At 39.2% G+C, this 14088-nt stretch overlaps 2 protein-coding genes across 2 annotated transcripts; one reads left to right on the top strand and one right to left on the bottom strand.

Annotated features, from left to right (window-relative positions):
• Positions 1 to 51: 51 nt before the first annotated feature.
• On the top strand, positions 52 to 3626 carry RPS27L (ribosomal protein S27-like; the record flags this gene model as incomplete). Its single annotated transcript, XM_009875246.1, has 3 exons — positions 52 to 160; positions 2431 to 2541; positions 3598 to 3626. Coding segments are annotated over 3 exons (249 nt in total), but the record flags the coding sequence as incomplete, so codon positions are not given.
• A 3816-nt stretch (positions 3627 to 7442) lies between these two features.
• On the bottom strand, positions 7443 to 14009 carry LACTB (lactamase, beta; the record flags this gene model as incomplete). Its single annotated transcript, XM_009875245.1, has 5 exons — positions 7443 to 7995; positions 9674 to 9839; positions 11079 to 11424; positions 11777 to 11967; positions 13943 to 14009. Coding segments are annotated over 5 exons (1314 nt in total), but the record flags the coding sequence as incomplete, so codon positions are not given.
• Positions 14010 to 14088: the final 79 nt, after the last annotated feature.

The following is a 14088-nucleotide window of genomic DNA, read 5'->3' as shown; positions in this document are numbered from 1 at the left end:
GGCTGCGCGGCCCCGTAACGCCGGCGCGGTTTGTGCCCTTGTCGTCCGCAGCTGGCCAAGGACCTGGTGCACCCCTCCCTGGAGGACGAGAAGAGGAAACACAAAAAGAAACGCCTCGTGCAGAGCCCGAACTCGTACTTTATGGACGTAAAGTGTCCAGGTAAACATTTAAAACGTTTGTCTCTTGCAGAAGGAACAGAACGGATTTGGTGTGCGGCTCACCTTCGTTCTTTTTTTAATCTGAATGTGGTTTGTCTGTTCTGCAGAGTAAAAAAAAAGCCAGTATGTTGCTCTTTTTTATCAATAAAAGGGTTTTCAACTTTTTTTTCAGAAGTTAATTTCCAGTCAGCTTTTCCTTTCTTTTTTCTTTTTTTCCTGGAGGCCTGTCATGGCACTTGTTTCTTTCTCGTTTATGAAATCCTGGCAAGTAGGGGAAAACCCAACCCCCCAGATTTGCACGTCTACCAAGTGCGGTGAAACGGATGCTTTAAAGCATCCATGGCATAAGATTCAAAGAGAAGACAAAGTTGTTCTTCTCCTTTTCTAAGCTGGTTGATTCTGTAAAGGCAACCAGAAAAACCTTTCACAAGGATATACACAAACTGACTGGGACTTTCTAGAAAGTAAAACATAGAGACAGCTGCCTTTTTCACAGGTTGCTGTTGAGAAGTAAGCTGACATCTACATCATGTACATGGGAGTTATATTCAAGGTGTTGCCTGTGTCTGCAGATCACTGATTTTAATTCCGGTGGCCCAGAAACGTCCTTATAACCAACTTCTCTTTTATAAACTACAAGATGGGATTTTCTAGCACAGTTGCAGGAGCATGCTCTACCAGCAAACAGCTTCTTTGATCACCACAGCTACGTCCGTACGGAGGCACAGAACCTGACAAGTGTGGTAACTTACCTCCTAGAAACTAGTGCAGTGTCAGAAGACTGTAAGAGAATGCATAGACTTACTTACAGTAGGGATCGTTGGCTGTATTCAGGTTTTCTTACTCTTTCTTAGTAGCTTAGATTTCTAAGAAGTTCTGAGACATTGTTTTCCATCTAAAATTAAGGTAAATTCATTAAAACTGTTTGAAAGTGAAGTGTGGTTACTTTTAAAAAATACATGGTTGAAGGCTAAGCCACTGTTCTATTTTTTAAACTTCCTTCAAACCAATGTACACACACGCATATACTAAGATATACTCTGTCAACAGAGGCACCTACACCTCTGGCTATCTTCATTATTGTTGGATTAATTGGTTACTGAGTTTGAGAGATGCAGAACAAAGCAGGAGATCTTTCAATTACGGGAGTCCTAAGCACGAGGCACTGAAAATACCAGATGGCATCACTCAGTGGTGTTGGAAGTTGCCAGCCAGTTACTGAAATAGGTTGGACTTGTTTCTTTGCAAATTCCACCAAGTTAAAAACTCGTCAGCGTGGAAGTTCCCATTCACGAGGGAAAACCAACATTTGCTATGGTTAAATTTTAGCTGCTAGCAGGTTTTTTTTGCAAACAAAGATTTCTGCAGTTACTACTTGTAACTGCAGAAATCTGCTGTCAAATAAGAGTTCTCTCTACCAACCTGTTCTCTTGTCAGAGTGTTTTCTCTTGTCAGAGCTTCCTCTTTCTGGTCCACACATGCTGAAAATGGAATCTATGCTCACTCTATCTATTTGTCTGTTTTTTATATCCACATCTAAATTAAATATTTTTTCAAAATTCCTCTTAGCTTATTGAAAATACTTGTCAGGGAAAAGAATGAAAGCAGTGAAAATCCCTTTGTCTAAGCCATGTATGAGAGTGATTTCAGTCTTAAGTCATCGAATTTAGAAGTTGTAGACAAAGCATTGCTGATGCCCCTTACTGCGTCTGGAATTAGGGAAGTTATTTTGTACAGCTCTTCTCGTTTAAACATGATGTTAGCTTTGTAGAATGCGACCGATCACATGCCTTATGTGTAACAATTATTAAACAGAAAGCAAACACGGACTGGAACAGCAGTGTTTGTGTTCACAGCTGCCCGACTGCCTCAACAGCAATGTTGTAGCGTTACAAGTAAAATATTTCTCTTCCTTGACCGGTTGTTCTGTTCAGCAGAGAAGACTAGTCTAGACCTCCTTGACTTCTTTGCAGGAGCCATACCAGAGGCAAATCAGGGCTTGCCAGCCATCAGGCCATGTTGATTTTGTATCCGGGGCATCGTAACACTTTCTGTTACCTAACTTGCTTTCCTGTGCATGTTAGTAAAAACAAGTACTTCAGACCACAGTAACAAGTAATTGCTTTTTTTCACTCGGTGTGCTGTGTAATGAGACATAGATTCATTTTTGGACAAATGTATTTAGAGTATCTTATTCACTTACACATACAATTAAAAAAAAACTCCTGGGAGAAATACTCAAATGGAAGGTTTCATAATGCTGTTTTCCAGGATGCTACAAGATCACCACCGTGTTCAGCCACGCTCAGACGGTAGTTCTGTGTGTGGGGTGCTCAACGGTCCTGTGTCAGCCTACTGGGGGCAAAGCCAGGCTCACAGAAGGTAAGGGGCAACGTTCAGCAGCCTAAACATCCCACTTAGACACATGCATTTATGTACGTACAGCCTGCAAATATTTTAGCATTGATCTGGAAAACTCATATTGGAACACTTACTTTGCAAATTATTTAGAGCTGGCTAGTGAACATTGCTAATTGGACCTGAACTGCAAATTGTTCTTCAGATACTTGTTTCTAAAGGGCTATACAGATAGGCCAGGCAGCTACGCAGCTACACTGAGATCAAACACTATTTTAGGTGCTTTCACTTGTTGTTTCTTTTAGCCTATCTGTAATAAATACTGCCACTGAGCTAAGTTTAGAGCATTAAATAAAAAGCACCATTCAAGGAGTAGGGTAAAGTGATTCTGTGCCACTGCTCAGCCGCAGTGGCTTGCCTGTTTGTTTTTTAAACAGTAGTACTACAAGGCAGTTCCCCTATTCATGTTACATCAAAAATTGGTTTGCATAAATTATAAAGGAACAAATAACCACTGATATTTATATACATATAACTGGTGTAGCACCAGGATCTTGAAATGCAGCTCAGTGTCACGTAGATGAAAAACACTGAGAAGACCCGAGAGTTTAAAAAAACTTAAAGAACAAATCCAGATTGTAATCATGTGTCGTTTAAATGACAAAAGGTAATCAGAGGTGCTAATTACATAGAGTAGTACTCACACCATGTGCTATTATACAGATGTTTATATGAGGACAGAATAACTGTCGAGCAGTTGAAAAGGTACAAACGCTCCTAGCAGCTGTTTCAGTTTGAGGTTTCTGTCACTAAATGCTGGAACAGTAGATGAAATTTTAAGAGGCATCTGGCAGAAAAGAAGTAGTACACCTTAGCCTTATTTTAAAATTAATTATGCTGTAGCCGTGTTGTTCTGCTTGAGTCAGAGAAGACTCAAAGTGCTAATTCTTCACCTCTTGTGGTACGTGAAGTCTAAATTTCTTGCATGAATTTTCCTACTTGAGTTGGGTGGACAATTTTCCAAGTCTGTGTAAAAACTTAAGGACTATTCATATCTATACTCATATGATTTCTTTACAGGCTGTTCATTTAGAAGAAAGCAACACTGAACACTTCAGCATGTCATTTTTGGATCAGTGCTCCTGAAAGCCTTACCAGTTCAAAAATGCCCAATCATACAACCACGTAATTACAGTTGATTTTGTAAAAATTACATGCTACCAGTGACATAATGAGCTGGAATCTTTTTCAATAAATGATTTGAAGTGCAAGTTTTTCCTGAAAGTCTGCAGATAACTGAGCTCTATTTTTATAATTTTACTTTTAAACAGTGTATTGTTACTTTGGTGGTGTCATTTAATATAAACCCCTTGAACTTAGTTTATCCTTCTCTTTGTTAATCATCAGCTACAGCAGTGTAATGCAAACTGCGACAGAAACTCCTGTAAAAATGCATGTTGTAGACTTTGTTACTGCAGCTGTCCTAACTGCAAGGGTTGCAAAGGCTCGAAAGATTTAAAATGACTCATTTGCTTTCAACACTGCAGTCACCCTTTGCTGAGTAATACAGTGATAAATAAAAAATACAGAAGTCACTCACGTTCAGCTGTTTTTCTGCAATGGTTTCTCCCTCCTTCTATCCTGGTCTCGAAACTGCATTTGCTATTTTATACTGAGATTTCTAAGCACAAAAAAACACAAAGGAGTCTTGCAAAACACCAAAAGCACTCACTATAACGAAGGCAGATGGTATATCAACAACAGTCAGTCAGCAAACTACACTGACAGCTCTGAAAGGAATCCAGTCATTAAAAAAACCCCAAACACTAGTACAGCAAAACCATGCATCCTTTCAGTATTAAATAATGACATTAAATAATTACCTTTTTTTGCAATGAGGAAACAGGTTTTTAGTTATTTTTTAAAAAACAATCCTCTTCTAGATGGTGGTTACAAAGCAGGTTTTTTTTAAGGCACAAGAAAACATTCAAGCAAAGTCTTACATGTATCTTATTTTACTAAATAATATCTCAAGTATCAACATCTGTTTCAAAGTATCAGGTATCTCAGACAATTAGATTGTTGTGAATTTCTATTTGACCTGCATTCTTTTTATGACTTTTAAAACTAGTACGTTTCTAATCAATTAAGAAAAATCCAAAACATAGTATTACAATTTGTTGCAATTACAAGGCAAGTTTTATTTCAGTTAATTCAAACAGCGAACACATAATTACCAGATGCAAAAAAGTAGGTGTTTCATACAGAAATGGATGCACCAATTTAGCATACATGCCTTTTAAGGAAAGTACAGTTTTATGTCAGTGCCTTACTGTGTTTTCCCAATAAAGGTTAATTTAGGAGCAAGTTAATCACGAAAGCTGCTCTTAACTGACCAGTTTCCCAGTCCCTCAAATAACTGGTTTCAGCACAGAGATCAAAGCAATATTAATTCACTTGTGCTAAGGGCAGATTGATTCCTAGTCTCCCACATCTCTGCCTTCTCTTCCTCTGCCGTAAAATGTAAGAACTCATGATTAAGTAAACACCAAATCAGAGATGCATTTTGTTCCATGTACTGGGAGATGGAATTTAGACATCACAGCATCTCCAATACTGTACATGTAACAAAAAATGGTTTTTTAAAGAATGTGGTCTGCATATAAAAAGTGGGTGGCTAAACACATTCTAAGGGGGCAGTGAGACATTGCCAGTATCTTGGTGGTAGAAATACCTTGGACACTTCTTACCATTATTCACTTTCATACATACTTCAGATATTTACATTTATTAGTGTTTGGTCATATGCAGACAAGCATAACAGTAAATCTATGCCTTCCAGAATCTTTGTCTAACCCCAAATACAATGTCCAGTGAGTGAAACTTGTTTTCTCTAAAGTATGCAAAATGGTTTTCAAGAACAGTGAGTACCATTTGCAAAACAGATGCTTCACAGAAGAAAAGTATGTTATAAATCCTAAAATAACAGTGTTACTTTTCAGATTTGCTATATTTAAAACATTGTATTTGGTCTACTTTTATTCATGTGTTCCTCCTCATAAAAACAACTAGGGAACTACTTACTCTCCTTCCCTGTGTAAAATGTGCAATGGCTTCTGGCTGCTACACGTTTACCCAGCTAGTAGGGGCTCAAAACTGGAAAAAACCCCAATGTGACAATTGTAGAAGATGCTTCTGTACTGGACCTGTCAAACAATATCAAAGACGTCAGTGGAAGAGTAGACAATTGATTGCCAGACCAAATGGAAGTTTGTTCAAAAAGGTTCTCTCTTGTGTTCTCTACTGATCTGATATTCTTGAGATAAAGACAGGATGCATTTATTAATGAATAAAACCACAAAGTTTTGCTGTGTGGGCCAAAAACCCGAGGCAGATAGTTTAGGTGTAAGCTTTTACTGTTTTAAAGCACAAGAAGAATTGTATTTATGAAGAGTACTAAACCACTCCTACTAGCTTCAATTAAAAATGTAGGTAAAACACTGAGACCTCAAAATACTGAATTTCCTGCTTTGTCAGGCGATAAATGTTACCCTAGGCATACCAGGAACAGAAAGGACAGCGTGTGGTTTCATCACGGGGCAGGTAACAACTGCAGAGTTAATATGGGAGCGAGGCAGGGAAGGCTCTCTTCTGCCAGCTGTTACCCAAGAGTCATCTTGTTCATTAAATTCAGAGAAATGGCTGCTCAGCAGTGCAGGGATGTAATCAGACCTCTCCAGGAGGACATTTTGCTTTGTATTGGCCTGGAAATACTGTCTGATGTAACTGCAGGGGAAGTGGGGTGGGGAGTCAATCACGGAGAGCATGGAGACCTTCCATGCCATTACGGAATACATCAAATGAATGTTACTGTATTCCTGCAGTAAACTTGAAGATTAGAGAATGCTTCTTTGGATCTCTATCACAATTTCTTGGTCAACCTCGTGCAAAAGTAACTCCTTGAGGCAAGTCTCTAAATGGAAAAAAGGACGGTTTTCAAAAAACCCCACAACCACTGTCAAAGTCTGTGAGACTTCTACTACTGGCTACAAGAACAGGCTTTACATTTTCAAGTTATCCGAGTCCCTAATTCCTATACTGAAAGGAGTATCTACATTACAGAATACGGTGACGTGTATCATTCAAAAACAGTGAGACAGTTTGACAGCTCACCACGTTGTGCTATTCAGTCATACCCGACTGTGGAAATAACATCTTTATTTCATATTACACTAGTTCCACACATTCTCTGTGTCCACTAAAAGTGGAAGAGAGGGCATCTAAGTAACAAAAGGATATTTACTTACATTTCCTTCATTCTTTTCTAATTCTTAACAATCCACAGTTCTGACAAAAGCATCCTTCTGGCATAAATCTGCATTCCAGGGGTAGCTTCAAGATTTGTGTTTTGTTGGGTTCTTTCGCTTTTTAAGCAAATAGGGACATATATGTGAAAATACAAAAATCAACAGTAAACCCATTTTTCTTTAGAATGTAATACTGAACAGTTTTGGCAGACTGGAACTGTGAGAATAACAAATGATGTCTTTGTGTGCTCAAAGCAAGATGTGAAATTTTTGAAAAGTTTAACATTTGAGATAGATAATTTGTGGTACTTCTCTGTGCAAGAAACCAATACTAGTTTTTTTTAATCTTCATCTTGCTATTTTTTTTAATCTTGCTTGTCTAAACAGGAAAAAACCTGCTAATATAACGACAACTTACACAGGTACTACAGGAAGTCAGATTTGACTGTTAAGAGTCTAATTTTCCGTAAGTTAGGAACTTCCCTGAGAGATGAATTCCAGTTACACATAAGTTTAGCACCACTAGCAGAAGTTAATTAAGTGACTTTTTGATGCTGTTTCTTCTTAGTGAGATCAGAGTCCAATGACGTTTCAGTGCAGTCAGTTCAGTCACACGTGTCTCTCTTTTTAATCTATATATTGGGCCCATTTTTCTTTATCAAATTCCCTTGCAATCTTTAAGGCAGTGCTGTTGAGTGAAACCGATTGCATGTTACAGATAATACTAACAACTACTCCTCTAGGTGGTGCCACCAGCCCAGTATCTAGAGCTTCCGAGTCCAGCTCTTCAGGAAGAATCAGGAGGACACTACTAGCGCCCACTGCACCACCCGTATGCGACGCATAGTGTCTCTGCTGTCTGCAGCAGCCACATTCTTGTTTTTTCTCTACTACAGCCCAAGCCATTGCGTATTTACCGTCCCTGTCCCACGATACTTCTGTTTTTGGCACTGGGGTCCACATCATGGCGACTGTGTCTGGTTTGAGGTACCCAGGAAGAAGTTTGCCATCAGTCTTTTTAAACTGGCCGGCTTGATAGCTGTATAACAAGGCATTTCCAAATTTCAGAAGGTCCCCTACTGACGACAGAAAGCCACCACCAGCCCACTTGTAAGAGTTGTCCACGTACGGTGCGTTTACCAGCCGTCCCTTTTTGTTGTAAACATAGCACCTAGAATTCAAGAAAATTCGGCTCTCATTCTCAGATACTATGCACAACTATTTTAAGCTGCCCTACCTTAAAAAAGCAAACTGAGCACCTGTTAGCTTGTTCTCATGAAACTTCAGGTTTTTCTAAAATATTTTTAAAAATACATTATTTCTTGCATAAAAATCAATAAGAAATTCATAGAGAGAGTAAAAAATGAGGTGATTTCTTAGGTTAGAAGCTTAGTTTCAATAGAAATACTAATCCTTCTACTTAGTTTTAGGAGCATACCAAGAGTAAAAACAATTGACAAATACGAGATGTAACAGAAATCTATAGATCAGTCAGCACAGGATTTTCATTACATCCCTGTAGTAAAGTGTTTTAAGAAAGAGGAATCCTACAGCTACCCCATGACTATGAGACACTGAGCTGAAATTTCACAAAGTCTGACGTGACTGTTCTGACACAGTAGTTTTCATTTACGATTGATTTCCCCCCACTGCCCCATTACAGCTGCCACATACAACAACTGAGTGTTGTGGGACTACTAAGAGAAGTGAGAGGCGGGAAAGTCTAGCAAACTTGTCATGAAAATAAAAATTTGAAACTACCAACAGAATTGCAGAATGAACTATCAAGGAACAACACGAGTTCCGACTGAATTAAGCTTTTGAAAGAAACAGTCCAATCGTGACTGGATTCATTTCATACAATATATGAAAAGGAACGCTGAGTAACTGTATCGTCCAGCGAATTTCAGCCTTTAGACCACAAGAAGCACCACGTACCACTTGGGAGAGTCGTGAAAAGGCAGTTCACGGAAGCGGAGAGGTGGGGGAGCAGCACAAGCCTACTATCAAACAGTACAGAGCTACATTTCCTATCTAGTCTGCACTTCGACTGGAAGGCTTTTAGGGAACTTCTGAAAGCCATAATATTGAAAATCAAGACATCGAAGCAAAGGAGGAGGGACAAATGGTCCAAGACTACCATCAGCTCTGCCAGTGACTTGATTATCTCTGGGTCCCTACAGTCTGCTTTTCGATCACAATAAAACCTGTTACAAAGACACTGAAATGCTTTGACTTACGCCTCTAAAAGATCCAGAGAACACAAATTTTTAAACATTTTCATGTCAGTGAAATGTAGTCTAACTAAATCCATAAGCAAAACACAACATGTCAATATGTCTGTCCCAATTCTTTCTTCCCTACTATATTTCAGTTTATAAAAGGTTTAATATCAACACATACATTTAAAAGAACTTGTCTGTAGAAGATGATAATTTATGAGAACATCACTAGCATCCCGATCTATGGCCAGAAAGCCTCTGAAAGTTTGCAAGCAAAATAAATAGCAGCACAGAGCACCTCAAAATACAGCAGTAAAGCTACCCCCAAACCAGTACAAACTACTCTGTGTTTAAATACACACTTGTACACAAGTACTTTAAAGCTTGGATTCAACATGTTCATCGCCATTTTCACTTTATGAAAGCATTTCAGAAGCTGAACTTCTAAAAAATGTGTGTCTCGTTTTCACGAGGCTTTTTCCATAACTTGCTTTTGTGTATCAGTTAGAATTCTTCTCCTGCACCAAAAAATTTAACAAGTTAGGCAACAAATCTATTTCAGAGCCCAGACAGGTACCTTAATAAAGTGAGAAGTTGTGGAAAAAGTAAAGTTTCATCCTTGTTTACCTTGCTCTGTTATATATCATTGCTTCATTGTCATCTAGTACAGTTGATAGCATATCCAAATCACGAAACATTTTTAGCATATAATCTGTAAATTTTTGTCCTGAAACTCTCTCCACAACAGCGCTTAAGAGAGTAAAGCCGTATGTTGAATACAAGAACTGACTACCTTGAAGAAACACAAAAAGAAAGGGAGGCGAGGGGTTAAAGTTAGTTGCATTAGGCTTAAATGGAATCTGAAGGACAAAATTTAAGTAGTCACGTGCAAATAAAACGATATATAGCAACAAATGATCAATGAAAAGACTCCCCACCCACCCCTATTTTAATCCAATGTGAATCACAAGCGTGTGATACTGGGTCACAGGAATTTCTGTACTGCAGCGGGCACAGACGCCTGCTAAGTGCAGGAATCTCTGAGAACAGGGCTAAAAAACTTCCAGGGATCTGAATGAATAAGCCAGGTTTCATGCCAAGATGTGAAGATTGACATTTAACATCCTTTCCACAAGATTTACCGCACCAGGTCTAACAAGGACATCTGGATTTGGAAATCTGAAGCAAGCCATAAAATTACTTCTTAAAGGACCCTCATCTACTGTGACTTGTTTGTGTGTCTACACCCTGTTTACTTTTTACCAGCAATGCACATCATTTGCCTAGTACCCTAATTCATGAAGAGCTTACACCGAGGAAGTTCCTCAAAGTCCTCTCTAGAATTAGCTTAATTCCAACAATAACTAACCTCCACAATTCTGTGATTCTAAGGTCTTTCTGTAGAATTTTTTAGGTCTGGTTTAGTGCCTCATTAAAAAATATTTCCTTTTTGGTTCCTATCTAGAAGGCCCAGAGCATGAAAACAGCAAGTTGGTATCCATTTACAAAATATTTTGTAGAGACACAATTGTTACAAAATCCACAATCTGCTTTAGTATTTATAAATTCAGTAACTGGTAAGCTGCATAGCACTTACTGCATTACTTAGAGCTCTTAGAGCTCTTTGGAGAAAAGTCTTATTTCTACCTGAGGTCTCACTTTCTTTTCTCCACTGCATTATCTGGGACTTGTTGTAACTACCTTTTAGGTCTTGGCTGCATCATATTCTGAAGCTGTTAGATGTTAGACACATCATAATTCTTTAAGCTAGTAGATTGGTAAAGATATCTATAAAAGATCTTGACCTAAAATCAGCTGATAAAATCAGCCTGAGTCTTCGAAAGTTACGTCAGTTTTGGTTTGTGCAGAACAGCCTGAATATTTCTTCGTCGAGGAAGGAGAAACAGAAGAAAACAGAAATCTCACACAAATACTCTTTAGTGGACATGACTATCGCCGCTCCGTGTAAAATCATTTGAAATAAAATCTTCATAAGAACAGCACATTTTGGTCCAAATGAATAGAAACTCACCTGGTTTAAAGAATAAAGGATCATTTTTGAATATTTTCAGTGATTCTATCACGCTTTCAAATTTTTCCTTCAAATAATACTCTTCTTGCTCAAATTCCTTGTCTCTTCTGCCAGGCTTTGAATTTCGGCTTTTCACCTCACCTTCATGTTCTTTCCTCGGTTTGACAGAATCGGTCTTTTCAATCTCTTTGCCTTCTTTCTCTTTTTGTTCTTTATCTTGACAGGGTTTTGTTAGTTTACTTGCTCTGTTTGCCTTTTCCTTCTCCTCCTTTACTTTTGCAATATCTTTTTCATAGTGACGAATCCCACTCAAGTGTGAAACTAACAGTCTCGTAGTAATAGCGACCTAGGTAGAAAGGACAGTATTTAAACGTGAAATCCCATACAATGCACAGTACCTCATCAGAAAAGTAAAATTCAGCATGAGAAGCAACAGATGAAGATGTAAGACCTTTAAAATATCATCTATTAAAGCCAATTAAAATAAATACATATATACGTGTACACTACACATTTGATATAAAAGTGAAGATCCACATTTCCAGCATTGCCTTTCCGAGCAGCAAACATCAGTACTTGTCTAAATGACTTTTGGTGTTTTATGGGAATAGGTCCAGACACAGGCACCCACATGCATATGGCTGTGCAATGACAGAAACAAAATCCCAAAAAAGTGTTACCAATAAACAAGTACATACCTTTTCACCCTCGTAGACTTTTTCGGGAAATTCAGGGACATATTTCTGCACTGGAGCATCTAAATCCAGTTTCCCCTCTTCCCACAGTTTAGCAACAGCCATCATCGTAAGACACTTGCTAATACTAGCAATTCGCATGATAGTTTCTGGCTTACATACGACACGATTCTCTACGTCAGCATAACCCAAACCTTTAAGAAAATAAAAACATTGGGGTAAATATTTTGCACCGAGACATGCTGAATTGATTATTTGCAGTGAGTTAGATTTAGTGGCTCCTTAAAACATTCTTCCTCTAGCTACACCGGGACATGAAGCACGGGACGATCCCTGTTGCTGCTTCAATTAAGCTAGTAACATTTTAATGTAGTAGGAACAGTTACCAAAGCTCATTGTATTGGCCAACGTCACCCTAAGTTACTGATTAAGACCACAAAACAAACCTAATGAGATTGATAAATGAGACTGATGATTAAGCCAAAAGTTACACTCCTGAGGTCAAAAATTCAATGTAGAAAAACTAAAAGAGACCAAAATCTAGACTGTAAAATAACTAACCAACAATCATAACTACTCCTTTTATCGTTCTGAATTAATGGCTGACATAGTAAAGGATCTTATTTTATCAATACAGAAGCTGAGAAAGGAAATCCCTCACAAGCTCACAGCAATTACCTAAGGGAGGAGGACAACAAAACGAGCCAGAAGTCTGCCAGAGCAACATTACCCACCTCCCAGCTGCCCGACTCAGGGCAGTGGTGTTCCCTGTGTCCACACGCAGCAGGGCACAGAGAAAGCTCTGCCATGCCTTAACCCACCCCACAGAGTTGCCTCGCTGTCAGATCTGGCAGTCTTGGGGATAAACCACAACCCTGGCATCAGCTCCCTCACGCACCTTCCCGCACGCCACAGAAGGGATTCTGCAGAAGGCTGAGAAAAACTTCTTTCATTGCTAGCTAATTTGAGGCCGAAAAAACTGTCTCAAGCCAGAGACAGTTTGTGATTTGAGTTTCTAGCACAACCTTTTTATTAGGCCACATTACAGAGGTACCAGAGAGGCTCTCCAACTCCCTGTCACAATGAAAACGAAATGAAAACCTATAACCAGCTTTATACATCTATAAACGTTAACACAGCAACAGACTCTCAGAAGAAAAGCAACAATCTCATAAAGATTTTTTTTAAAATTCTATAACACATTAATGAAATACACTGTCATTTACTACTACCACTTAAGCTGCCCAAAAAACATTAGGAAAATGTTTCTGAAAACAGACACAGCATCAAATGTCTATGAGCAGTACTAATAGATTCTATTTAAAACTAAACAGCCTACCTAGAAAAAGCACTTGGAATTTCTGGAAGGATGATAACCACTAAATCTCAGCACCTTCCCAGTAAAAACCTGCACCTCAGCTCACAACTAGAAGACAGATCACCAGATGTGAGCCATTATCATTTTTGACTTTTAAATAAGTTCCAGTGGGGAGAAGGAGTTCTTTACCTTCTATATGCAACTCTACCAGACCACTGTACAGATGAGTGCTGAGGGTACATTCAAAGACTGATCTGACAAATTAATGGAAGAAAGGCTCTTAAATGCAACTGTTGAGATGTGGGAGGCTGCTCAGGAAGTTAATGGATTATCAATTCCTGAAAATTACTGGAGGTTACCAAGGAAAGCACAGAATCACAGACTGGCCTAGGCTGGAAGGGACCTTAGAGATCATCTAATCCAACCCCTGCCACGGGCAGGGGCACTTCTGAACTAGCCCAGGTTGCTCAAGGCCTCATCCAAGCTGGCCTTGAACACCTCAAGGGAGCAGGCAGCCACAGCTTCTCTGGGCAATTTATTCCAGAGCCCAGCCACCCTCGTACTGAAGAATTTCTTCTTAAGATCCAGTCTAAATCTACTTTCCTCTAACTTAAACCCATTTCTCCTTGTCCTATCGGTGGGCACTTCTGTAAAAAGCCCCTCTCTGGCCTTCCTGTAGGTTCCTTTCAGGTACTGGAAAGCAGTGATAAGTGCAGGTACTGAAAGGCAGTGATAAGTCCCCAGCCACTGTCCAGAGGTGGGACGTGGATGAGTCTCAGACTGATCAGTGTGTCCCAGCTGTTAATTTGTAAAACATTCAGCAAGCACAACTACTACTCCCACATACCGACCTTCTGACCAGACTTCCTTTCCATCTACAGAAACTCCAACCAGTATGCCTGGGATTCCTGCTTCATCCTATCAACAAAAAAAAAAGGGAGAAAACATGAAGAAGGCTCTTGACAGCGTAAACCCTCAAAATGCCGAGGCAGCCCTA

The sequence above is a fragment of the Apaloderma vittatum genome, unplaced genomic scaffold (genome assembly GCF_000703405.1).
Source record: "Apaloderma vittatum isolate BGI_N311 unplaced genomic scaffold, ASM70340v1 scaffold23688, whole genome shotgun sequence".
NCBI classification, from domain to species: Eukaryota; Metazoa; Chordata; class Aves; order Trogoniformes; family Trogonidae; genus Apaloderma; species Apaloderma vittatum.
This window is presented reverse-complemented; position numbering and strand designations above follow the sequence as displayed.